A 26958-nucleotide genomic window follows, 5' to 3' on the forward strand; every position below is an offset into this window, starting at 1 on the left:
TTTCTTCTCTGAAATAATTCATAAAACTTCTTTTGTGAACTTTGTCATAAGTTCCCATAATCACTTTTTCGCGAATAGTCATCGTGTAAACATTAATCCACTGAATATGCAAGTCGCATGCATATAAGAAAACCGAACCAGTTTGCCAGGGAACTCCAGCAAGCATCTTCTTTACATAAGCCAATAAATGAATGAACCATCATTGGCTGGGTACTGGTGGGTGGGTGTAGTCATGAATTTCGTCATTTGAACTCGTCAAGAAAGAAGACAAAGCACAAAATCTAGCAACAATTTCTGAAGCATCAAGTTAATTTTACAGTAGCAAAGTCGAAACCTATTGCTTTTGTTACCTCAGACCAGAAATACTTTCTCATTCAATTGAATCAGGATTCCATGCCATATCTGATTGAACACGACCTTGTTACTCTATTTTTTGCCATTGTAAAAAAATTTCGATAACCCCAACAAAAAAAAAAAAAAAATCATATCAAACTATCTATTGGATACAAAATTCACCGCCACCAAAATGCTTGGGTTAAAACACTACCATGTGGTGATGGTACTACAACAGCAGAAGTTACCAGCAATTTTGCAATGGGAGTCCCGGAGGTGGGGGGAGATCTCTCAAAGTTCATCCATGGCTATACATTGGTAAAACGACCGGATCCAGATCCTTTCCTCCGCCTGCGGCGCTTCTGACGAATCCGCCAAAAGCTCAACAACAGCAAAACACCTGACAAATTATTAGATTCAATTAACTCTTGACACAATTCAATACTTGGTGTATCAACACTAGAGGAAACTATAAAGGCTGTCAGCATACCAGAACCAGCGAGAATGGCAGGCACAAGCCAGTGACTGGCAAATATCATGGGCATATCGAGCTGCAAGAAAGGTAGAACTTTCAGCCATAACAGTGAAAAGGTAATGACCAGGATAGTGTGAGATAGAAAAACCAGATAGTTTCCCTTGTCCACCAAGAAAAAGAAAGTCGATACTACTAGTTCAGTTCCTTACATCATCTTTTTGGGGTATGCCCAAGTACTTGTTTCCCACAGAATCACCAGTATTCTTCTCAGATACGTTGGACCTCTTTATATGGAAATCCTCCGTTGTAAAGTTTAAATCTCTTCCAGAATCCGTAACCACAAAACCTGGCAATCGGAGGGTCCGTCCCTTGGCATGTAAACCATAGCCCTTAGTGCCCCATATTTCAAACCTGGAGTCACTTCTGCACATCAATTCCTTCCCAATAACAGCTGAATAAGTAGAAAAATTTACATCAGTTCTGCGGGAAGGTAATTGATTATCCTCTAGGTACAAGGGTTTATCATGCCTAACTGCATCAGAGAATAGGACAGGATCTTTTAAGTTTTTGCTTGTGAAATCTAATATTTTCTTCAAAAGCCAATAACAATTAGTAACCATATGGCTGCTGTCCAGACAATTGGAGTCTCCATAGACTGCAATCCGTCCACCACCCACAGCTAGAAGACCAAGAATAGGGGAGTCTGCCTGCATATTCACATACAACAATCATGCCCAGTACATCAAAAATCTAGAGAGTTGCCATGTTATTTTAGGGATTTCTAAACGCCCTTAGAATGATGAACAAAACTTTAGCATGCACCTAAGGTGTAGAACTGTCTTCTAAAGCCCATTAATAAAAAAATCTTGTTAGAGAGAGACTCGTATACGGAGTTCCTCACTGATGGGAGTGAAAGAGGTAATGTTCTTTCTTCAGATGCAACCTTCTCCTTACATTTAGATCAAGTAATGCAGCAGGGCATGCACATCATCAACCACGTTATGCAACATCTTTTATTTTGTGTGTTGTTAAAAGGCCAAACAGCGGCAGGCATAAGATTTTGAGCATGATACTTGTCTTTCACATGAATGACACTGCTCGTTAAGTTTACCAATCTGTCCATGGAGCAACACTATGACATGTCTAAACATTTAATTGATTCACTTGCAAGAACTTTGTGAAAATGTTTCCATTTTACACAATATTGAGTTAGCTTCACAGATTTTGACTTGCTAATCATGTCTACCTACGACAACATATCAAGCCTTAAAATGCTCACTAATGCTCACTTTACCTTCAATCTTGTTTAGCGTTTAGCTTATTGCTATTTTCATTGTGCAGAAAGAAAATAGAAACAGTAGACTTCCTTGCTCACCTTTGTCAATCCAGAGCTCAGGATGTTCTGAGTGGCCCCACTCTCTGAACTATCTAGGAAAGGAAAGCTATGCAGATACCCACCTTGTGGGAACTTCACTATATCAGTTCCAGATGCATATCTGCTTTGCTCACCATCAATAGAAAAATCACCATTTAGAATCTTATCTCCGAATGCAATCTGAAATGGTGCCAAAAGATCATTCAGCGCGGGAATATTTGCACCTCCAGTGACTGGGGTCCACCAGCTCCTTGTGTTATCGTCAAAAAATCTCATCTTCACCATTGTGTCCACATTATACCACTCAGCAAATACAGCCAGACCAAGTCCGGTATTAATGACATCATCCCTCAGCTTTTCAATCTCTTCGGCAAAGTATTCATCTTCAAGATCCACAAGCAGAAGTGTCCCATATTGGTAGGCATCAAAGCATGTAAAAGGTGAACCAAGTGTCTCAACATAGTAACCTGCATCTCTTAGCATGTTGAACATAATGTGAAAATTTGTGTGCAGATGATCTCCGTGCCAGTCAAGAATATCATTCCGAACATCCAAGGAATCTCTTGGAATATAACCAGGTGGGTACTTTATACTGTGAAATTGATCCCACAAAACCCGGTTTGGCCTGGGAGGAGTCGGAATCACTTTTAATTTCAATCGAAGTATGCAGGTATTACGTCGATAACCCTTCTCTCCATGGGCTGGAGGGCTGTATACACTAAGAGTTACATTGCCTTCAATCTCTCCAGAAAACTGAGCTCCTTCGTCTTTAATTTGCATATGCAAAGCTAGATAACCAGTCCATGGCCAAATCACATCTGAGTAAGTAAAGTGAATGCTCAAGAGATTGCCTTCCTCATCTGCAGGATGCCATGTTGGTGGACTTTCAACATAGCCAATTACACCCATCCCATTCAGAATGGTGGCATTGAAGATAACGGGCATTGCACCAGCATAAAGTGGCTGACGGCAAAAGGGCCAAGAATAAGGACAATCGGTATAATCCAGAATGTCGGGGAAGACAGTTGCTCTAGGTTTGTAGCTCTTCAGAATTTCATATGATTCTAATCTGACATACAAGTCAAAATTAAACAGGAAACATAATGCAAAATATTGAAGGCAATACATAAGAATATGACAAGAAGTGCTAACACTTCAGAGAGAGAGAGAGAAAGAGAGGGGGGAAGGGGGACAGAATAAAAGTAAGTGCCTAGTTACTTGGAGAACTCACAGATCAACTCTGCCAGCGCCCTGTTCATACATATTTGGACCAGAAAGCTTTGCAGCCCCCTCAACCAGCGCCTGCTTCATGCTTGCTGGATTTAAAATGTCTTTCCGTGTATCTTCAGGAATGACACTGGCAAGAAGGCACACCACACCAGCAACAACAGGACTTGCCACACTAGTACCTGATAAACTTTTACAACCTGTACTGATCTTGGATCCCATAATTTCCCGACCATATGCAACAACATCTGGTTTCACACGTCCATAACTGCAAAGGCGGACCTATGTTTACAGATTATTACTATTAAAATAAAAAAAAAAGGGCACCCAGTGCACAAGGCGCCCACATGAGGCATAATGCTTATGATGAAGCATTGATTGAAACCTCTACTCAGCATTACAAAATCATCTTAAATACCATCACCAAAAGAGAATGCTAACAATGCAGGCAACAATTAATTGAAAGTATCTTCAGGTCTGGCCCCTGGCCTATCGCTGGGATCAGAATATTTGACAGCCAGGCAAAAGGGATCTACAGATGACCAAGGTTTATGATAAAAAAAAGAAGTAATTAAATGTCTGTACCATGCTGTACATACAGATCAAAAAGTTACTGAATTATGTTGGTTAAGAGTTGGAAAATTCCAAATTCAATATCAACAAATAAATACGTGTCCACCCAAAATAAGGAAAAATGATATATTGTGTAGGGTGAATATTGGTCACTTCTTCCCAATGCTATAATCATCTAATCCCACAATCTCTTAACACATCATTCAATTTGTTTGAATGCGAAATGTTTCATCTTCTACACCCAAGAGGTCAGTGTATAATTGCAGTGAATTGAACATGGAATAATATAATTAGTTTAATTTAACACAACTCGAGAATATATCAAGGAAGCGAGTACATGTCACTATAATAATTTGATTATTCTTTTGAGGGGCAACCTAGTGGTTAGGCATGTGCCTTCCCCACCCCTTCCCTCAAAAAAACATAAAAGAAAAAAGATAACGTGCTTAGATTTAACAACCACAATCTAACATCTGGACAAAATCAAACCAGACAAATGAAAAACAAGGAACTAGCAGAAGGAACACAGATGCACTACCCATGAGGAATCTCCCATGTACTCATGCCACGAGAGGAGAATGAGGCAATGTGATCACTATAATCAATGCCACCAACACCAATGACATCACTTTGATCTGCTGGATTATTCAGAGTACCATAAAGTGGACCGTCATTTCCAATTGCTGAAACCATGATAACATTATTTGCTGTGAGCTCCCATACCTGGTACAAATTGGAGAACATGGAAAGTACATGACATAAATAGAAGATCCTTGATTCAAGAGAATAAATGTTTGAGAAAAATGTGCACAACTGCACAAGTAGATATGCAGCCATTAGCTGGTATTTTGCTACAATTAGAATGGATTTTTCAAGGTGAAGGGAGTGGCATTAGATAATCCTCAAACTATGATCCTAGTTCAGATATCCCATGATCAGCCACTAACAAAAGCATCAGAACAACTCGTTACATCTGAGTCATTCTGAAGTTCCCTGGAACAAGTTAGTGCATGCAGTTGCATGGAGCATCAGATGTCCAAGGTATACCAAATATCTTAATTAGTTCATCCAGATGCCTATGTTATTCCAAAAATCAAAGAGACAATAACCATAGACTACCTCAAGCAGGGAGTATGTCAACAATGTATAAATAGGCAGGCATCAGGAAAATTGCATGCAATATTAAATTTACAGAAAATAAAATTAATGACATGCAAATAAACAAACTAGTCCTAGTATGTGATATCTAGATAGAAAGTTGTACCTTCTCCACAAATGGGAGATCCAAATAATCAGGTCCACCTATACTTAAATTGAGCACATCCATGTTGGTGGCAATTGCATAATTGAAGGCATCAAGGAACCATGAAGTGTATGATACCTGCAATAAGCTGAATACAAACTTCTCATAATACTGCCCAGATTATATCATTTGAATTAGATGATAAAGAGGAGACAGTTCTAGTATGTCAGACAGATGCAGCAAACTGAAGCAACAGAACACAAATTTCTCATACCTTCACTCCTTGCTGCCTAACAAATTTCACTTATTGGCAATCAAGTTTCTTTTTAAATGTGGAATTCCTATCAGATATAGAAGTTCAGGTCCCTCGTGTTCCTTATAGAGCTAGTAAATATGAATGTATGCAGGAAGATATTAGCAAAAGCATAAAATTTCTCTGCAGAGCAGCAGGTAACTATTGATATAAAGATAGTCATTGATACGGTCACCAATCAAGATCTGATCCAAGGCCGACCCGGCCCAAACTGGAACAATAGTACCTGAATAGTAGCGAACAATATTTTAATACTTTATATGTTTTAGAATTCTACTTGATTTAAGATTCTACTTCATGTTTAATTAGAATTTATTTCTATTAAGATTCTACTTCATGTTTGATTAGAATTTATTTTTATTAGGATTTTAGTTGAATTTTATTTACAAGTATTAGATGGATTTCGATTAGCTATACACTATGCCTAGAACCTAGAGTTTGTAATTAGTTTTTCTCAATATAAATTTCGGCAACCTATTTGGGTTTTCTTAGCAAAAGTCTTGTTTTTACGTCTTCTTGAAAGCTAAGATTCGGTCGTTAAAGTTTGTTCTTTCAAGAGTTTATTTTGATGTGTTTTTTTTCACACACGCACTACGTGTTGCATCAGGTGATATCAGAGCGGTTAATCAACCAATCAGATGGCCAATCTTGAAGGTAACGGTAGCAACCAGCCCCTCATGACAGTGATCGGGGACTGTCCATGGTTTGGAGAGCAATCGAAAAACAACGGGAAATAACTCATATAATGCAATAGCAATTGGAGCGAATCTACAACCAATTAGACGTTTTACAATGAGTTAATGATAACCGAAACCAAACTAATGGCGTGAATCAAGCCGGCTACGTTAAACCGGGAAGACCAACCATTAATCTTGTCCTCGTCAATCCTAGAAGACCAATGATGGATGATAGTGACGATAAAGATGATCTTGGTCGTATAATAGCCAACCCTAGTGGTAGAGGGGTTAGGAGGAATGCGTAGCAACACAACCATTGGGAAAACGATGAGTATAAACTAAAGAATGGCTTTTCGGTGAGTTTAGAGCTTGATCTCGAACATTATGTAGTCCCAGCAACCTCAACATTTGCAAACTCAGGTCTAGTTTATGTTGCTAACATGACAGAAACTCCAAGGTTGTTGACTCATACTAGGGTATTTTCCAGTCTCGAGGACTCAAGCATTGCTTCGCAATCCAATGATGGTGGTGTTTCTTTTGATCGGCTTGAGACTGTAAAGGAGATGGATGCCATGGTAGCAGATCCTTCTATAGTTTATTCAGGCTCTGGCATGGTTGAATCGAAGATAATAGGAACATATTCACCTTTGAGATTGCAAAAGCAAGATGATCACAGGGGTTTTTTTGTGGATAGGGGTGCTGGATCTCCTAGGCTAGTTAACTCGGATAGTGCAACTGCTTTTGGTATTAATTTGAAATTAGATTCCAAAACTAAGAATGTTGTAGCAACTGCTACTATAGCTGATCAAGTGCTTGGATCAAATGAGGATTCAAGCATCAATATTTTGGCCTTTTTTTTTTCACACGCGCACTACACGCTACATCAGTCATCCAATAAATTATTGTAGCACCATGAGTATCATATTTAACACAAGAAGACAATGCTCTTATCAAAAATACATATGCGTACATACATAAAGGAGACAATGCTGTGACCAAAAACGGACAGAAGCTATCAGATTTGTGTTTCCTTATTAAAGGACAAATTAAGACATAGCAATAACTTCTAGACAACAACTTCAAATAAATAAAGCAATTATAGTTATCATTCTCCATAAAGAGGAAGATGCCAATATCAAATCCAAGATTTTGAACCGAAATATGAAGATAATATAGGTAATACCTACACATTCCACACTGACTGGTGGTAGAAATACATGGCATAAAAATACAACAGCATTACCTGTGCATCTGTAAAAACACGGAATGCATAAATTTCTGTGTCTGGTGCAAAACCGAGACACTCTGAATCTTCACCTGCAATAACTCCCGCAACAAATGTCCCATGCCCAAGATTGTCATTTAGTGAATCCTCATTGGTCCAATTTGTCCGTTCCTGAGACATGCATAGATCAACGATATCAAGACAACCCAAAAACATTATATCAGGGAATCAACTGTGGAACAACCCTTACCTGGCTCAAACATTAAACTACTTATTTATTCCAATTGTTAAATAGATGTTTATAAGATAGGAAAAACAAAACAGCCACCAAAAAACCATGAGCACATAAGAACCCAGTGTGGGTACCTTGATATTGCGAAAATGTGGATGATGTGCTCGAATCCCAGTGTCAAATATGGCCATTTTGACCTTAGCACCTGCATATCCTTTTGACCAAAGCACATCTGCTCCAAACAAGGACGTAACTTGAGATTTCTGCAAGAAAGCAATCGACAGCACACTAAATAAAAACAACATCTCATTATTTTTCTATTTGGGTGCAAATGATGGTTCCAAATAAAAGGAAATCACAAAGTAAAGTCATAAGGGCATGTTTTTCTTCATGGAAAGACAACATATGAAGAAACAGAAAAGCATTAAAACAATCAAAGAAGGGAGCATTCTCACTTGTACAAATCAAACTCAGACAAGGAGCTCACACAGATCTCTAGGGTAGCCAAGTATCAATGAATTTATCAGAATCTAAAATTAATTATTAAAACTAAACCTATAGAGCGCTCCTTTCTATTACAAGAGTAGCAGCAACTTATCATGAACAGGAGATTGACAGAGGTGATCCAATGCCAATTATCAATCTGATGGCTGACAACGTCAGAGAATAGAACTTCTGCTTGCTACGGTTCATGGACTATATGGCAGACGTTAGTGCAAATCTCTTTCTTGTCCAGAAGCACATTGGAATAATCAAATTTTATCTGATCTTCCTTCTAGCCAGATTTCTCTTTCGTTTTTTGTCATCCAGAACATACAAATTACATTTCTCATAATCAGAGTTCACAAAGAACAAAAGCACAACAACAATGTTTTACAGAATCTACCTGCCCCAATAGATGGCGTTTCCAATTAATGGTCGTATTACTAGTCGCAGCGGCTGCGGTGGCGGACGCGGAAGTTTCGTCCTCGCTGAATGACATCGCCGTCAAAATCTTCCCAGGACGCTTCTTCCCGTCCACAAAAGCCCCAACTTTCCCAACGCCCTTTGTTCTCTTATCAAGCAAGCCCCTTTGATAGCTCAAATCGGCAGAAACGTCCTTCACCCGCTCCAAACTCGAAAACTCTTCGATCAACGCCGCCCGAGCCGAGTCCTCGACGGCCACAACCCCGAAATCCGTCGGAAACTTCGCCGCCGGGTTTCGCCGCTCGACCCATTCCCAGCCCCCCAATTTCACGCTTTCTTGGAGATAGCTTCTGTGATCTTCAGCTCTACAGTACTCGCGAAACCGAACAATAAAATTCTTGCGAGCGATCTGTTCTTCTCTGTGATTGGATGTTGCGTGGGGTTCCACTCCTCCGGTTGGTGAAGTTAGGGTTAGGGTTTGGTTCTGGGGTAATGGCGATTGGGTCTGGTGCACAGAGGGTTCCAAATGGAGGAGAGAAATTGCGACGGCGGCGACGAGAAGAGAGAGAGCGTATTTAGAGACTCGAAGACTGATCATCTTGAGCTTCGAATTTGGCGGGGAAATTCCCTCATCGAACGAGATACACATCGAACGAGATACATCCGCATGTACATGCGTATCTATCGAAACGGAGAAAGAGAGATGAAGAGATCGGATCCCGGATTCAGTTTTGGAGCTTCAGGGTTCTGAGGTGACGAAGAAGCATTCATGAGATTGGGCGTGGCGGCATGCTGCGATCCCATGGAGATTGCTTTCCTTCAATCGTGAATCAGAGGATCTACCAACTCCACGTCCGTTGGCTGTTCACCATTGACATTGAGCATTATGCCTATCTCACTTCGTTCTAATAAAAAATTTTAAGATTACATACTGAAATTTTGTTATTTGAAGTTGTATTTTATTTTTATTTTTTTTCTTTAAATCAAGAACTAAATTTAAACTCAAATGCAAATACTCCCTCCACCATATATATTATTATAAATGCATACAAACCCCATACATATATACATATATAAATATAAATAGTGATACAAAATAGCACACATACATTATAATATATTTGTGCATGCACATGCATATATATATATATATCTATATAAAGAAGATGAAATTATTGTCCGAAACTCATTTTTAAAGTTATAAATGAATTTTTTTACGAGATTTATATTAATTAACGGTCAAGAATAAAAAAAATTAAATAAATAAGAGATTGAGCGAGGTGAAGAAGGCAATGATCAACTTCTAATAATGGTGTTCGTAAAAAAAATTATAATAATTGTAGAATTAGGGTTTTTGAGAGAAAAAATAAAGAAGATAAATGGTAGAGTTGTAAAATGATGGATAGTTAAAATCAATAAAATAGTTAAAAAATAAAAAGAAATATCAAAGAAGAATGAGAAGATGGAACTCATTGGCCTAATGAATGTGTTTCACTAGGCAATATTTTTTAAAATTATTTATTTTTACTAGATTTTCTGAATCTTACAAGTTTTGCACTAAATTTTACTTAATTACAGTTAATTAACATTATTTATAAGGTAGATGATGTAAATTTCCAAAGTCAAAAATTTAGATGACATAAATTTTCATATAAATATTTTAAATCAAATGAGGTCTTAGTATAATTTAATCAAAAAATATTTCTAGATGTTTTGCAAAATTATTATGGACATAGACAATGCTTAAAAAAGAGAGAGTAATTTGTATTATATTTAGTTAATTAAATTTGAGGATAGTAGATATGATAAAATTATGATACGAGATCTAATATTTCATAATTGAATGAGACTTTATTATTTGGTAATAGAATAAGAATCTTTTATTTGTTATTTTTTAAATATAATAAAATATTTTAAAAAGTATTTTAATTCAAAACAAATGTAGCTAAAATGTAAAATATTATGTCCTCTTTTAAAAAATAGAGAAATAAAATAATCAACGTATTTTTTTCATTCTACACATTTTTTAAGATAAAATGTCAAATAAATTATTATATTTTAGTCACTCTATTTTAAGAATAAAAAAGTAAATTATTATACTTTTAGAATTAAAAAATATAAATAAATTATTATATATTTAAATAAATTATATCAACTATTATTACATATGATCTTTTTAACCACATTCAATAATATTTTAATTTAATTAATATCATTCATTATATTCTCAATTAATAAGTCATTGAGTGATGATACTTCAATGACTTATTAATTATTTAAAAAATAAAATGATAAATTTAATTCAAAGAGTGATGATATTTTGGATGATTGTCCTTATGCGATATTCTGTATCTGTGCCCTCAATTATGCAGAGGAGATAAATAGAAAATTAAGTATTTGACCTTTATGTAGGGAAGAAATCGAACTTATAACCCATCGAATTATACCGACATATTATTTGTCTTTTTACTATTCAATTTATATCCTAAAAAAGCCAAAAGTGATGATATTTGGAATTACCATTTTTGCGCTTTTCTCCATCGCTGGTGATTTCAATTTCAATATAAAAGATAAACTAGCGGATCACCCATGCGATGCATGGATGAATGGATATCGTAAAAAAAAAAAAATTGTTAAAGTAAAAATTATATAATTTAATAGTTACAATAAATGAAAATCATAATAAAGAAGTAAAAAAAAAATAAAATAACTGTGTTACGATCATGAAAATACAATAAAAAGATTATAAATTTTGAAATATTTCCTTATATGCATTCAAGGGTAAACAAACAATTAAAAACACATAACTCTATCCTGAAACTATGTAAAAATAAACCTAAATTAACATGTAATACAATAAGCAATGCGTAAAAAATAAAAAAATTACACAATAACAGGAAAAAAAATAAACGATAACCAACCTCTTTATTTTGAAATATACATTCAATGGTAGACTTTTTTTGGGGGGATTTTTATGTGTATTTGTCTCATATGTGCATACCACACGAACCCTCAAGGTCTAATTTTTCTTAGTTGCATTCACATCACTCACTTGACAGAATAGTGATGCTATATTACACCAGAAGACCAAACTGGGTAAAAAAATATGGTTAAAATTTACTAAAAAAAAGTAAAGAATAAGAGAAAATTTGAGAAGAATAATCGAGAAAGGAGAAAAGAAAAAATGGAAGGGTTGAACGGGAATGGAGAGAAAGAAGAGAAAGGGATATTTACTTTCTTTTATTAATTTCTCTTCATTCAAATTCTTCTATTTCTCTCAATTTATCAAATCACATGCTATCCACCATTAAGTTTCTCTTTTTTCCCACGCTTTGCCACACAATTTGAATCTTACTCACTTAACATAATTTTCAAAACACAAATTTAATTTGCATTTAATTTCTCCAAGTCCAACATATAACACATCTTCAGTGTAGACTAATGGAAAAAAAGAGAATTAAATAAATGATAATAATCAATTAAGTTGAAAAATAAAATTATGACATTTAAAATTATAAAAAATAAATTTAAATTAATTAAATTGTATGTAAAATAAAGATAATTTAAATAATCAATTAATTATATAAAATAATAATAATCAAAATTTCAAAATTGATTATCCATACATGACTTTACATATTTCTCCTAACAATTAATTATCACATTTAAGACATGTCAAATTTTTAAGGAAGTAAAAAAATAAATAAATAAAATAAAATTATAACATTTAAGTTATATATAAAATTATAATATTTAAAATTATAAGAAAAATAATTTAAATTAATTAAACTATATATAAAATAAAGATAATTTAAATAATCAATTAATTATATAAATGATAATATCAAATTTTCAAAATTGATTATCCATGACTTTATATATTTTTCCTCGCAATCAATTACCACATTTAAGACAGGTTAAATTTTTAAAAAAATAACAAAAAAAAAGTTAAAAAAATAAAATTATAATATTTAAATTATATATAAAATTATAACATTTAAAATTTTAAAAAATAAATTTAAATTAATTAAACTATATATAAAATAAGAATAATTTAAATAATTAATTAATTATATAAATGATAATAATCAAATTTTCAAAATTGATTATCCATACATGACTTTACATATTTTTTCTGACAATCAATTATCATATTTAAGACAGATCAAATTTTTAAGAAAGCAACAAAAAAAAATAAAGTTAAAAAATAAAATTATAACATTTAGGTTATATATAAAATTATAACACTTAAAATTATAATTTAATTAAATTTAAATTAATTAAACTATATAAAATAAAGATAATTTAAATAATTAATTAATTATATAAATAATAATAATCAAAATTTCAAAATTAATTATACATACATGACTTTATATATTTCTCTTCGCAATCAATTATCACATTTAAGACATATCACATTTTTAAGAAAGCAACAAACAAAAATAAAGTTAAAAAATAAAATTATAACATTTAAGTTATATATAAAATTATAACATTTAAAATTATAAAAAAATAAATTTAAAATAATTAAACTATATATAAAATAAAGATAATTTAAATAAATAATTAATTATATAAATAATAATAATAATCAAAATTTTAAAATTGATTATCCATACATGACTTTACATATTTATCCTAGCAATCAATTATCACATTTAAGACATATCACATTTTTTAAAAAGCAACAAAAAAAAATAAAATTTAAAAATAAAATTATAACATTTAATTTATATATAAAATTATAACATTTAAAATTATAAAAAATAAATTTAAATTAATTAAACTATATATAAATAAAAATAAAATAAAAAATTTACTTGACAGTCGATATTCAATAATATTACCTAATATTTCAAGATTTCTTCCGATTTAAAAAAGTCTCATTTTTCTGTAATTTATTTCAATTAAAATTTGATGCTAATATTTAAAATTTAATAATATGGATAAATTAATAATATTTATCTTGGCTCTTCATATACCAACATGATTACACATTCTCCAAATACTATTTAATTATGAAAAAACCATTTACATGTTCCAAGAACTACATCTCCAAGACTTAATTAATGATCTATAAAAATTTTATTTTAGGTAAGCAAAAAAAATTTAAAAAATATAATAAAATATCAAAATAGTAATTGGAAATGGGTGTGAAAAAATTTGACGACTGTTTTGTTATAATATATATATAGATTACATACGAATCTTTAATTCTTGCCGAAGATGAATATAAAACTCAATCTTATCTACCACTTGACCTATCTCTCTTGAGCGGGCGAGGAAGAGTGACGATACTTCACCTTCTTGCCCTTGTTTCGTGTGTAATTTTCCATCTTCCTTTTCCGTGGTTCCAAATACATCCCTCCCACTATAAAAATGGGGTAAAATCACCACTGAAAGAATCGATTTATCTATCATAGACGCAATTGGGAGTTCAATTTCAACGAATTTGGAGGGGAAGAAGTCGAGGGAGTGGTGATAATGATATCTTTACAAGTTGTCCCTCCATCTCCCTCCCTCACAATCACAAACCGTGATTTCATCGTCGCCCAACGTTCCGGACCAACTAAAAACCCTACGTTTGCCCTCTTCAATCTCAATCTTCCACCAAAAACGCACATATTCAGCCGCACCCATCTCAAACCCACCTCGAGAAATTCGAATTTTGCTGGGTTTAGGCTTTTGTTAAACTCCAAAACGCGGTTTAGCAGAGATGGTTTCAAAGACTCGGCTGAAGAAAGCAAAGCCGTTTTGGACGTAGAAAGTGGCGGAGGCGGCGGCGGCGGCGGCGACGATGGAGGTGGCGACGACGAGCAGGTAGAGAAGAAAAATGGGTTGTTGCAAGAATGGTTCGATTTTACTTCGGATGACGCGAAAACTGTTTTTGCGGCGATTGCTGTATCGCTGGCGTTTCGGACGTTCGTGGCCGAGCCTAGATATATTCCCTCATTGTCGATGTATCCGACGTTTGACGTAGGGGACCGAGTTGTTGCAGAGAAGGTGATGATTTCATTCTTAGTTTTCTATAATTTGAAAATCTTTTTCCGATTAATGAGCTTCTGTTCGTAAGTTTTAGTTTATAATCTATTCTATCTCGCACGATTCAGAATTATTTATGTTCTAGATTTTAGTTTAGGAGTGTATGCGGGTTGAGAATTTATTAACTAATTGGCCAATAAAGGCTGATGTGCTCTGTGTTCCTGGTAAAATAGAAATAGAGAAGCCCAGACCTTACGCTTGCTTTCGAATGTAGTGCCAAAATGATCGAATTAGAAACACGTGAAAATTACAGTTTACCCCCAACTCTACCCATTTGTTTCAAAAATTCACAGAAAGCATTCTGTTTGGACTACATGCAATGTAAAAGAAATTTGTTTGATTTAACAGTAGGCTGCTTTGTTACAAGAGGGTCATGGCTTCTAGTTGTGGAAACAATCTCTTTGCAAAAAAGTAAGGGAATGGTTGCATACAAATGCAGTCCTTCCTAACCCTCACAAACTGAAGAGCCGCATGCGTTGGCGACCCCCTTTTATCAGTACACTGCTTCACGCACTAATCTGGGCAAAAATATTTTAGTTGTAGGCCATGTGTTCTTTCTCTTTTTGTTGGGGAACATATGATGTTATGCCATGACCTGTTATTTTATGTTCTACCAAACCTGTCGGGCACCCTTTTAACATAAAAGGGTTGCGTCTTTGACTTTTGAATAGTAGATGACAACTTGTTTTCTATCGAAACCATGTGGATAAGGTGTAATCTATCCTAAAAACATATCCTCCCTGTGCTCAGTGATTGGTTGGAAAATATTATGCCATACAAGATTTGCAGGGACTGTTTGTAGAACACTATGGAATGTGGGTCTTGTCATTGAGGTGCTGGATGGGGTCATACTTGGTATGTTTTTCAGGAAGTGACTGTTGGACTGAATCTATCTTTTGAAAGAGTACTACTCTCCAACATCAGCTTTTACTATTGCACTGGGCATACACCACCAAGTTGACCATTGTGACATATGTATATAGATTAAATTTGATACATCTCAATTTCCTTCACTTTGCCACATGGACAGTCTGCATTTACTTCTAAATCAGTTATTTTGAGATTTAATATCCTTACTAATTTGGTAGTCAAGATCAATTTATAGGGTTGAGCATCAAGTAGATGTGTATGAGAATGATACTAATGAATTCATAGGATTAAACTCATATTTATCCTCTATTTACAGGTAACATACTATTTTAGACGGCCTTGTCCAAATGATATAGTGATTTTTAAAAGCCCCCCAGTACTGCAGGAAGTAGGATATACAGATGAGGATGTCTTCATCAAAAGAATTGTTGCAAAGGAAGGTGATATTGTGGAGGTCAGATTGCTAAACTTAGTAAATGCACTTCTTTTAGTGTAATGGGCTGTGTGATTTCTGTATATAATTTTTCACTTCAAGGATCTTGTGATCATCAATTAATCGTGAATCTTTAGGGAAACTAATGGCACTTTTTGGATGTTGTCATACCCTAGGTGATGAGCCACCATGTGTCTTGAGCTTTAGTGAAGGAGCCCAAATCAATGATATATTTTAGGGTAAATTGCCCTTAGGTGTGTCATTTGCTCGGGAACCCCTGTGGCTTATTTTTGTCTCTGGAGGTCCTTTTGGTTTATCTTTTTTTGCTCAAACACCCTCTGTTAGATTTTGATATAGATGTTAATTAAAATAAAATAAAATTATATTTATTAAGTTTTTCCTAATCTTTATCTCTAAATAGTTAATTTTTAAAAAATAAAATAAAAAACAAAAAGCCCGAAGAACAGAGTGTATGTCTATTTTGTTCTCCAGAGCACAGTTATTAGTATCGTATGATATGATACGATACATATGCTCAACGATACAAATTGAAGTATGTATCGCAATTTGCTTTGTATTAGAGCACGTATCATGTGTATCATACGATGTGATTTCTGTGTATCGCATGATATGGGCATTACAAAAAAATGTGGTTCAAGTGGAATTTTTGCAGCCTGGTCAATGCGAACAGTCCTAAAAATGCTGCTGAGTTTAAAAATCAAATATTCAAACAGTCATGCAAGACTGCAAATAAGGACAGTCATATGGGAATCTGAACAGTCATAACATATTCCAGAGCAAATTGTTGCTGGCTACTTAGTTAAAAAATATACATCAATAACCAGGTTATTGACCAAAAAAAAAAAGAAAAAAGAAAAAACCTTATGATAAGCCCATGAACAGTATCTCGAAGATTATTGCTCTTGAAGAAAGCTTACTTCTGGTCTCTGCCCAGCATATGAACAGTCTCATGACTGCTCCACTCTTTCCTATTCATAAGACTTATCGTTAATTTTGGATTTTGGGTGTCCTTTGTTAGTGACATACATGATATCAATATTGTTAAACTTGGGTTAAAATTATTGTTTTGAGTATTTTCTTCGTGTTATAAGTATAAACATCTTTTATATTATATTCTTTAAGCTATTTATCAAATTGTTACTGTATCATATGATACAATATGATTTGCGATTCATGTTTATGATACATAAATTAGGCCTCTTGATTCACGATACATATCTCAATTTAACAACTATGCTTTGGAGATTTGCCGGTGGTGGCAGAGGGAGGGAGGGAGGGAGGGGAACCTGCTTTTGATTTTGTGAAAAGGAGAAGTGAACCAGAGAGAAAGGAACTTAGTCTGCATGAACCATGAAGAAGAGGCACTGGCCACCGACAATTAAGGAAGTGGATGCTCGCTATGAGCAGATCCAATTGTCGAAGAGCTTCACTGGTGAGAGCCTGCATTGCTGGCTACTGAAGGTTGAGAACCTCTGCCGTTGGTTGAAGAGTACTACTGCAGCAAGAAGAAAATCGTCAAAGGAGGATGGGAACTAGAAGCAAAGAGCATTGGTTTATTGAAGAAGAAGGCCTCTTGAGATCTGCCATTGCTACTGCTCACTGTTGCTGCAAGAAGAGGACAAAACCGCTGCCACTGTGTAGAGCTTTCCATTGTTGCGAAGAGCTCTGCTAGTACCTGCCATTAGAGGAGAACTCCTTTGCCCAGATATGAAGGGAGTTGCAGCCAAGGAGACCCAGTCGTCAGCTGCTGCCCGAGGAAGGACACAGTCTGCAGGCACTGTTTGGGGTTGAGATTGGTGGAGCACTGTTCATAATTCCCTTTCTCTCTTTCACAGAATCAAACGCAAGTTCCTCTCCCTCCCTCTCTCTCTCTCAGAGGTTGCCTACTTTCAGTTCTTCAGGCTTTTTTTAATTTTTTAATTTTATAATTACTATTTAAAGATAGAGATTAAGAAAAACTTAATAAATTTAACTTAATTTGTTTTTAATTAACAGTGCCTCAATGTCTATATCAGAAACTAACAAATGGGGTATCTGAGTAAAAATGTTAAAACACAAGGACTTCCAAGGACAAAAATAAATCACGGAATTTTTTAGCAAATGATCCAAACTACAAGGGGTCTGAGTGCAATTTACCCCATATTTTATTTTCCATTAAACTACTCACTTTCAATTACCATTTAGAATTTTCCAGGGACTGTTGTTTCCATTAAGAGGTATTTGGTTATTTGTTAATCAATATTCTTTTATTTCATCAATTTTCATTGCTCTTGCATCAGTAATTTTTAGAAAATATTTTTCATTCCATTACTTATTGCTCTCCCAAACAAAGCCTTAAACAACTCGAACCTAATACTTTCTATCTATTTCTGCACGCTTATTCCAAGTTTTTGATTACTTATTGCAAAATTCAGTTCAGGAAACAACCCAGCTCCCAGCTCAATGGAGGCAACCTCCATTGAACATGGATATGGCAATGAATTGCGGCTGGAATTAACCCTAATTTACCTAGTCATATGTACAAGAATCCTCCTGTAATTTGAGACCAGACCCAGAGTTGATGGCCAAGGAACAGGATACATGCCTTAGATACTTCATCCTCACCAACTTCCCAACAACATTCACTATTGATTTGACGTCAAATTCTAACCTCCATGGAACACCACCGCCGTTGTTAAATGCTGCCCCAGCCCCATAGAGCGGCACCTGTTTGCCTTCCACATTCACGAACACAATCTGCCTGCTCTTCTTTGGTTGATAATATTTCTTCAACTGCAACAATAGTAAAAGATCATCAAAAAAGATTCAGCAAATCTACTTTTCAAGCTCATTTTGGAGCAAGAAATCTCACCTGCCCAGTTGCAACTGCAATCTTTGAGTAGAAAAGATGAACAGGAAATGAGCTGACATGGATGCCAAAGAAAGTAGATGGGTTGGATATGATCATCTCCACCGAGCAGTTTACTGTCAGCAGCTTGGTGGGGACCCCTGTGCGGTCTAATCCTCCGCTGATGTAGAAGTTATTTACCTTCAAGCTCTAAAACAAAATAGTGCTCTTTAGTGGATGAGGGATTCATTCACACACACACACACACACACACGTACATATAAATATGTTGAGGGGGGAGAATCCTAGATTGGACGTGAGTCAAGGGAGAATTATGACTTAGGGACCACTCCCCTTCCTCAACAAGGGCCCTTTTTAGGACAACCATGTGGCAATGCCCAAGCAGGCCTTTTATATAAACCAAAGCAAAAAATATCTCATGCATGACATAGTCAAAACTTTGACCACATCATATGGCATCGTCTATGAGAATTCATTCTGGAACCCTGAAAAGCACAATCAATCTCTACTAAGGGGCTCATGTTGGGGAAGGAGAATCTCTCATCGAATGTGACTCGAGGGAGAGTTTTGACTTATAAGGTGTCGCTCTCTTCCTCCTGACCCTTTCCTGAACAAAACAAAACCCACAAATCCCAGATACAAGAGTCTCTAAATCAAAGCAGACAATTAGATGCACCCAAAACTCTAACCACACACACACACAGAGAGATGCACACAAACACAGACATGTACATACCTTCACAGCAATGAGAGGCTTGTAAGGTACACTGGCTACCCAGATGATCAAACAAAAGACAAAGAACAAAAGCAGAAATCCCAATATCCCAATGAAACACCAACAAGGCCTTGTCAACTCTTTGTCCTCGTCATAATCTGCTTCCTCCTCAATTGAATTGCACTCTGACCAACCCCGGTTTTGGCACTTCCGTACGAACCTTGACCAGCGGGAATTGCTGGAGGCATGGCTGGCTGACGAGGCCAAGTTGGAGGGCTGGGAGGGGGAGTACAAGGGGCTGCTATAGGGTGGAGTGGTTTGCACAGACTTGTCGCCATTGCCGGAATCTTGAGATGGGCTCTGTACGATGTAGTGTATGCTGGGTGACGATGATAGGACGAGACTCATCTCCTCGGAATTTGACTTTGCTTGGATCATCTCTTAGTCCTGTTTCGAATTTCAAATTCAAAGCAAGAGAGATAAGACTGAGAGTGAGAGCTAAAATGTGAGGGGGAAACAATCCTCCTTTTCCTTATATACTTGGTCCAAAATTGGACCGTTGGGTTTCTAAAATTGGACCATTATATTGCAAATCCAACAGTCCAATTTTGGACCGTTGGCAGGGGGAGAGCTGCGACCCTCCCCGTCTAAAGTGTAACCCCTTAAAAGCCATTCAGGGGCAGTAAAAGCAGTCCTCTTCACGGGCCTTGGTGTGGTTTGTGTAAAACAGGCTGTGCCTAGGCCCTGTGCCTCTTAGCCTGCGGGCCAAGTTGGGCACAACCATGCACTGTTCAGGTTTGGTTGGGTCGGGCTGCCCATGTGTGCTGGTCATTTTGCACCTCTAGTTATGGATTAGTAACGGCCTTAGGGATCAGGGCATTACAAAAAGTGTGATTGCTTACCGTTAATTATTGAGTGGTTCTTGAGTGTTGTTGGCAAGGTTGCATATGTGCCAAACACTGAAGCTCTTACTTCAAAAAAATCTTGAGTTTCTATGACAGGTTCTAGTATTAATTTCAACCACAAGAACAAAAATTTAATTGTTGTGTACATTCTTATACATGTACATGTATGAATATGTATACATATATGTACATGCACGTGTATAATGCTTTTGAAGGTTTACTAGCTGTACTTCATAAAGAGACATGTTACAAACTCGCCTAGTGTGATCTTGACAGTGTGAATGTCTTGTAGCAGCCTATCACTTAATTTGTTTGTCATTTTATCAATGTCATATCTCCTCTCGCTTTTCTCATCTTTGTCAAACTATTCACCAAATTTATAGTCTAAAACATCAACTTGTTCATGGTTTGAAAACAGAAGATGGAAGAATTGGGTGAACCTCTCTCACATCAATCCTTTGTTGGGATTTTGTAGCCATTTTCTATTTGATTTTCCTATTCTATTCTGGGTCACTTTCTCGAACTATTTAATGTATGCTTGGGTTTTTTTCTTCTAATTAAGATTCTAGCCTTCTCTCACTCTCTTCTGTCTCTCTCTCTCTCTGTGTATGCTTACTTGTGTGCATGCATCTTTCTCAATCTGCATTTGGTTAGGCTTCTTGTCATTGTAAATTTTTTTATTAGGCATTAAATTCTCATCTATATATGTATATTGATCCATGCATGTATTGCTTTTGACTTTTTATGGCAATTTTTATATACGTAAAGAGATATTACTCTTGAATTTTTTGATTAGGAGTATAGAGAAGTAAGATATCGGGTTATGCTATGTAATTTTAATTGTGACTAAGATTTATTTGATTATAGATTTGTGTTACTGTACTTAGTTTTAATTAATTAAATTTATGTTGCGAATGCTTTTGTTTGTAAAATGCTATTTGATTTGTGGGCTCAAACTTGGTATCTGTATAAAGTGTGCAATTGATTGTTTTTTATTCCTGATTATTTGTGATGCATCTCTTTGTTGGATTATTTTTGTATATGATCAGTGTTGTGCTATAATTTTGGATGATAAAATATTAGAGGACAAATTTCTTGTGCGTAAGTTTAGTGTGTCACCTTTCACCCTGAATGGTCAAGAAATGTTCTATTCTATTTTTTTTATGGTCTATTTTAAGGGTTGAGTTTTCAATGTTTTATCTAGATCTTGGCTAATGTCATGTCTTTATTTGATTTATTCTTTCTTTACTTTTGACAAGTCTCATGTTGTTTTAGCACAAGTTTTGCCCTTGTTTTTATTGATTCTTTCTCTCATGCTACATCAATTTTACTGACCATTTTTTCTCTGAATGGTGGAAAAAGAACAGTGAAAGAAGAAAAGGATATTCGCTGAAACTAATTTTTATGTTTGAATGCTACGACATCTTGTTGTCCCATTACACGGGGAGTAACTAATCCATGAATCTCCAACTCATGTCCTTAGTAAGTTAGCATCCTATAGTTTATCTGAAGTATAATGTAAGTTTGGAGAAACATCATTGATAATGCATAAATATATTTTTGTCAATCTTGGTCTAATTGTAGTGCATAACTGTAATCCTGAGCTCTTTCGTTCATCCTTTGAATTGTAAATACAAGAGCACATACAAATGTGTATAAATTCCAAAATGGGCTTTTGACTTTCTGTGACCAATTTTCTTCCAATAATTCTCATAGAAGTTTTGATTATTATGTACCCGCTGCAGGTCCATGGAGGTAGGCTAATAGTGAATGGGGTCACAAGAAATGAAGACTACATCCTTGAATCGCCCAATTATGACATGAAACCAGTTGTAAGTTATCCGAGACAGTTAAACTTTGCCCTTTTTCCCAGTTTGTGGTTGCTCTTATAGTGTATGTACTTTTCGTGTTGATGGGAGGCCAAAGATCCAAACTTGAGACTTAATGACCCTGTTCATAAAATTCAAGCTCCATCAGCATAAGATAAAACTACAGAAAATATATAAATTCTAAAATTGCTGTCAATGTTGTGATGCAGCGTGTTCCAGAGAACTTCGTCTTTGTGATGGGTGATAATCGTAATAACAGCTATGATTCGCATGTATGGTAAGATTAGATTCATGTTCATGTTCGTCTTCGACTTATATTTTGTAATTTTTTTTACCATGCCTACTCGTTATACGAGTTCTTCTTCTTCCTTCTGCAGGGGTCCTCTTCCCGCCAACAACATAATAGGAAGATCTATATTTCGATATTGGCCCCCAACCAGGATTGGCGGGACAGTCCTTCCTAAAGGGTGTGCTGTTGACAAGATGGATGACGGTTCGCCATCGCAATTAAACCAAGCTTCCTGATTCCATTGAAGGGTTAGATTTGTTTTTTTTTTTTTTTTTCAGCCTGTTCATGCCATCTCCCTCCTCTTGTTTTCCATGGCCTGATCGTTTTTAATTTTTTTTATATCTTTTTTGGGAAAAAAACCCGCGTTATTCACCTTCTGTTCTCCTGTAAAATGCATGATTCATCAGTTAGGGACAGAGGACATGTCATTAAAGGGCACAATTTCTTGAGTCCCCCCCACTAGGTGTTGTAATTGTATATTGATCTCTGTCTTTCTCTCTCTCGATGTAGCTGGTTATTTTGAGTATGTTTTCCATTGCCACGTATTGTACGTGAAAACATGTGATTGACCACGTTGTATTAAATACTTCTTAGTTTTCGAATTGGAAGCAATATTGAGATAAGGTTTTTTTTTTGTACATCATCGTTCATGAAGTATTGCCCCTAAACTTATATTTGATTCAGAATTTTGTACCATTGTTCCATCAGAAAGCAAAAAGGCCAAATGGCTATCCTAATTCACTTAGTCATATATATGTACAAGAATCCTCATGGAATTTGATGGCTTTGGGGTGACCGGACCCAGAGGAGGAGGAGGAGGAGGAGGTGATGGCCAAGGAACAGCGTACATGCTGTCGATGCTTTGTCCTCACCAACTTTCCCACAACATTCCCTCTTGATCGGACGTCAAATTCCAACCTCCATGGAACGCTACCGTCTGATGCCGCCCCAGCCCCATAGAGCGGCACCTGGCGCCCTTCCACGTTCACAGACGCCAGCCTCCGGCAATTCTTCGGCTGATAATATTTATTCAACTGCGCAACAAGGGAGATCATCAAGACGCATTCAGAATGGACAAATTAAGCAATTTAAAGAGCACGATTCTGATCTTCCTTTTTACCTGCCCAGTTGCAACTGCAATCTCCGAGTAGAAAAGGTGAACGGGAGAAGAGCTGACATGGATGCCAAAGAAAGTTGCTGGGTTGAAGACGATCATCTTCACGGAGCAGTTCACTGTCAGCAGCTTGGTGGGGACCCCTGTCTGGTCCGTTCCTTCGCCGACGTGGAAGTTACTCACCGTCAAGCTCTGAAACAACTTAATTACTGCTCTTTAATAGATGAACAAGTCACGCACTCTCTCACACACGCACATGAGAATCTCATATTGGATCCGAGTTAAGACAACTCTGATTAATTTAGGGATCACTTTTTTTTTTTTTTGGTGCAAGAGATATTTTAAAAATAAAATCATGCCATTAAGGAAGGCAAATAATATATATCATGCGTGATGCACTCAAAATTGATTGCAATATAGTGGTATCTATGAAAATTCCATATTAGATCACTAGAAAAACAGAAGTTTCTCCTGACTAGGAGACTCGTGTTGGGGAGAAAGAACTTTGACTTGTAAGCAATAATCCTTTTCTGGACAAAACAAAGCCCGTGAATATGCAAGACGCATCAACATCTATGTGTGTATATACCTTGACAGCAATGAGGGGTCGGTAATGCCTGCTGGCTCCCCAGATGATCAGGCAGACGACGATGTTCAACATCAGCAAGCCGAGCAGCCAAGCCAAACACCGACAAGGCCTCGTCAACTCTCCGTCGCCGCCATAATCTTCTTCGTCCTCCTCAATGGGAAGGAATTCCGGCTCCGGCCAGGCCCGGTCGTGGCGCTTGCGGCCGAACCTTGAGCAGCGGGATACCCGACTGGCCGACGAGGCCAAGGTGGAGGGGTGGGAGGGGGAGTACACGGGGCTGCTATAGGGAGGAGTGGACTTGTCGCCGTCGCCGGAGTCTCGAGAGGGGGTCTGTACTAGGTAGTACATGGTGGGCGACGATGACGGCGCCAGGCTCGTCTCGTCGGAATCCGACTTCGCTCGGGTCATCTCTAGCTCTGTTTTTCTGGTGCTCTACTACTCACTTTCGTTGCCGCAGCATGAATAAATACATATATATATGATCGTGATGACGATGATCATTTTGAGTAGTGCATGTGAAGACGGAAATTCTTCCAAGTTTTCGGGTCTTGCTTTTGATGTGTCAGTGGCCCAAGTGTGACAAATGGAAATGGTGTAGTTTGAATATCAATTTGTCCGGGAGTTTGGGCCTCTGGGATGGAAGAAACTGCTGAAATTGGCGGTGGGGGTGCTGCTGCTGCTGCCGCATGTAACGGATATGATGTCTAAAGCTCAAGTCATCGGGAGATGATAGAGGTAGAACGCGAGAGAAACACGGCATGATTAACGATGAACTCTTATCTACGTTACATGCGCAAGTACATTTATCCTTTTCAAAAAACTTCCAAGTTTTATTTTTGGGTCATCAAATATAGATGATAATAATAATTTATAAATCATCAAACAATTAAACAAAATCTTGTAGGTGAACTCGTCCTCAAAATTTATTTAAACCAACAAATTTTCTTAAAAATTACTATGCTTCACATATAAAAGAACAGATATACGTGCGAAAGGAAAATTAAATTGTTAAAAACATTCACCAAACAAATGGGCGAGCAAAAATAATCTAAGAATATAATCATTGAATGCAGGTGGAGGTGGGTTACATACATATCCAAACGTAAAATTTTCACCATTAATCAAACGAACTAGATCATGATGCAGATGATAAACATTGTAGTTGGGAGACATAAGCGAAATTAATGAATTTTCCCAAGGAGTCTTCATAGGAGCGATAGACAATTCAAATGCATAATCATGTCATTCACTCTAGGGGGGGTTCCTATTTTCAGCTGAAGAAAAGGTTCAAAAATGACAAAGGCAAGAAAAAGAATTGAACCAAAAAAAAAAAAAAACAGAAGCCTCAGATACAGTAGTTGTAATCATAATTCAGTCATACAGTACGAATACTGTTTGAATTCCATCACTGGCCTTGTCATCAGAAAAGTCAATGAATAAATACATGAAAACAAGAAAAATTAATAAACAGACACAGTAGTGTTTCAGACATATGCTTAATTGTCTAAAAGGAATCGTCCAATCATTGACCAATTTCCAACCATAAGAACTAATTAAGAAGAAATGAAGAAAAAGCCTTGCGGAATATTCATCACCAGTGCATCGCCGCACAAACAATTTTCCTTAATTTCCTCTAAATTTGTCTAAAAAATCGCTAATCGTTACCCGATTTCCAAAAACTAGTTGTTAAGACAAGGAAAAACATATATATCCAATACACGCCGCCGATCACCAATGGAAACATATTTACTTCTTTTTTCCCTGTCTTTTACGGGACGGAGGAATCGCTTCGTTGATCGCGCTGTATCGATACGCTAGGCAACATAAATTTTCCGATTACTGAGAACGGGACCAAATCACATGCACTCGTCAGACTCCTCCGTTTCTCTTCTGCAACAGAATCACACACACATGTATATATATATATATATGTATAGACACGTACACATAGAAATATCTCCATTTGAATGAAAATTTGAAGAAATAAGATGAAATCAGAGGCGCTAGAAAGCTCTTCGTTTGATAATCTTTCACTTCCAGAGCACAAGAACTCAGAGAGCAAGCCAAAACATATGCTAATTGGAAAGATACATACATCTATATACATAATAATATATTTGTGAGAGAGAGAGAGAGAGAGAGAGGGGCTTATGGAATCTTCCTCAGAAGGCCAACGAAGGCGGCCACTTCGGGCCTTTGGCCCGACCCTTCTTAGGCCGACTCGGGGAAGCCAAATTCCCTCCTTATTATATTATTATAAATAATTTATTTTTTATTTTAATTTTATCTTAAAAATTATAATTGTTCTAATTACTTTCTTTATACTTCTCTTTACTTCACTCTCTATTTTATTTATTTATTAATAAATTTTAATTCTATTTATTTTATTTTATCTATAATTTTTACACATACACAAAATTAATAATTAAATACATAAATTAATAATCAAATACACAAAATAATTAAATATACACATAAATAAAATTAATAATTAAATATAAAAAATAATTAAATACACACATAAACAAAATTAATAATTAAATATACAAATCAATAATTAAATACACTGTTAGTTTGTGACTCAAAATTGAGTCCGTCGTTTAAATAAGTTGATTTTGGCCGTTGGAGACTATAGCTCCAACGACTAGTCCCTAATTGTTACTAACTTCTTTCTTAATATCATCGATCGCTTCTATAAATAGAGATAGAGTGAGCAAAAGA

General features: G+C 36.0%; 4 protein-coding genes across 6 annotated transcripts; 1 reads left to right on the forward strand and 3 right to left on the reverse strand.

Annotated features, from left to right (window-relative positions):
- Positions 1-263: 263 nt before the first annotated feature.
- Positions 264-9480, reverse strand: LOC127795017 (subtilisin-like protease SBT6.1). 2 transcript variants are annotated; one of them, XM_052326414.1, is made up of 10 exons: positions 8560-9480; positions 7808-7936; positions 7460-7612; positions 5248-5364; positions 4522-4706; positions 3415-3678; positions 2184-3252; positions 1018-1515; positions 824-884; positions 264-733 (listed from the first exon to the last, which is right to left on the reverse strand). In XM_052326414.1, exons 1-10 carry the CDS (start codon positions 9226-9228, stop codon positions 642-644), a joined length of 3237 nt encoding a protein of 1078 aa, XP_052182374.1. In that variant the 5' UTR covers positions 9229-9480; the 3' UTR covers positions 264-641. The 2 variants fall into 2 exon arrangements, with proteins under 2 accessions (XP_052182374.1, XP_052182375.1); XM_052326415.1 differs by lacking the exon at positions 8560-9480 and having other exon boundaries at positions 5248-5374.
- A 4351-nt stretch (positions 9481-13831) lies between these two features.
- Positions 13832-22986, forward strand: LOC127795175 (chloroplast processing peptidase-like). 2 transcript variants are annotated; one of them, XM_052326685.1, is made up of 5 exons: positions 13839-14585; positions 15811-15948; positions 22162-22248; positions 22455-22522; positions 22623-22986. In XM_052326685.1, exons 1-5 carry the CDS (start codon positions 14067-14069, stop codon positions 22768-22770), a joined length of 960 nt encoding a protein of 319 aa, XP_052182645.1. In that variant the 5' UTR covers positions 13839-14066; the 3' UTR covers positions 22771-22986. The 2 variants fall into 2 exon arrangements, with proteins under 2 accessions (XP_052182646.1, XP_052182645.1); XM_052326686.1 differs by lacking the exon at positions 15811-15948 and having other exon boundaries at positions 13832-14585.
- Positions 17538-19949, reverse strand: LOC127795168 (uncharacterized). Its single transcript, XM_052326668.1, has 4 exons — positions 19533-19949; positions 18800-18985; positions 18471-18720; positions 17538-17725 (listed from the first exon to the last, which is right to left on the reverse strand). The coding sequence occupies exons 1-4, from the start codon at positions 19947-19949 to the stop codon at positions 17538-17540; spliced, it is 1041 nt and encodes a 346-aa protein (XP_052182628.1).
- Positions 22789-26421, reverse strand: LOC127795176 (uncharacterized). The gene is made up of 3 exons (XM_052326687.1): positions 24238-26421; positions 23655-23840; positions 22789-23568 (listed from the first exon to the last, which is right to left on the reverse strand). The coding sequence occupies exons 1-3, from the start codon at positions 24643-24645 to the stop codon at positions 23281-23283; spliced, it is 882 nt and encodes a 293-aa protein (XP_052182647.1). The 5' UTR covers positions 24646-26421; the 3' UTR covers positions 22789-23280.
- Positions 26422-26958: the final 537 nt, after the last annotated feature.

This window comes from Diospyros lotus, chromosome 2 (genome assembly GCF_014633365.1).
Source record: "Diospyros lotus cultivar Yz01 chromosome 2, ASM1463336v1, whole genome shotgun sequence".
Classification (NCBI taxonomy): Eukaryota; Viridiplantae; Streptophyta; class Magnoliopsida; order Ericales; family Ebenaceae; genus Diospyros; species Diospyros lotus.

Excerpts from the sequence above, each read along its gene's own strand:
- LOC127795017 (XM_052326414.1), bottom strand. The coding sequence starts at position 9,228 with ATGTGTATCTCGTTCGATGAGGGAATTTCCCCGCCAAATTCGAAGCTC. Across the intron at positions 7,613-7,807 it reads CACATTTTCGCAATATCAAG|GAACGGACAAATTGGACCAA; the intron begins GTACCCACACTG and ends TGCATGTCTCAG. Across the intron at positions 885-1,017 it reads GCATACCCCAAAAAGATGAT|CTCGATATGCCCATGATATT; the intron begins GTAAGGAACTGA and ends CCTTTCTTGCAG.
- LOC127795176 (XM_052326687.1), bottom strand. The coding sequence starts at position 24,645 with ATGACCCGAGCGAAGTCGGATTCCGACGAGACGAGCCTGGCGCCGTCA. Across the intron at positions 23,841-24,237 it reads GACCCCTCATTGCTGTCAAG|AGCTTGACGGTGAGTAACTT; the intron begins GTATATACACAC and ends AAGTTGTTTCAG. Across the intron at positions 23,569-23,654 it reads TTGCAGTTGCAACTGGGCAG|TTGAATAAATATTATCAGCC; the intron begins GTAAAAAGGAAG and ends CTTGTTGCGCAG.
- LOC127795175 (XM_052326685.1), top strand. The coding sequence starts at position 14,067 with ATGATATCTTTACAAGTTGTCCCTCCATCTCCCTCCCTCACAATCACA. Across the intron at positions 14,586-15,810 it reads ACCGAGTTGTTGCAGAGAAG|GTAACATACTATTTTAGACG; the intron begins GTGATGATTTCA and ends CTCTATTTACAG. Across the intron at positions 22,523-22,622 it reads AGCTATGATTCGCATGTATG|GGGTCCTCTTCCCGCCAACA; the intron begins GTAAGATTAGAT and ends TTCCTTCTGCAG.
- LOC127795168 (XM_052326668.1), bottom strand. The coding sequence starts at position 19,949 with ATGATCCAAGCAAAGTCAAATTCCGAGGAGATGAGTCTCGTCCTATCA. Across the intron at positions 18,986-19,532 it reads AGCCTCTCATTGCTGTGAAG|AGCTTGAAGGTAAATAACTT; the intron begins GTATGTACATGT and ends ATTTTGTTTTAG. Across the intron at positions 18,721-18,799 it reads TTGCAGTTGCAACTGGGCAG|TTGAAGAAATATTATCAACC; the intron begins GTGAGATTTCTT and ends CTATTGTTGCAG.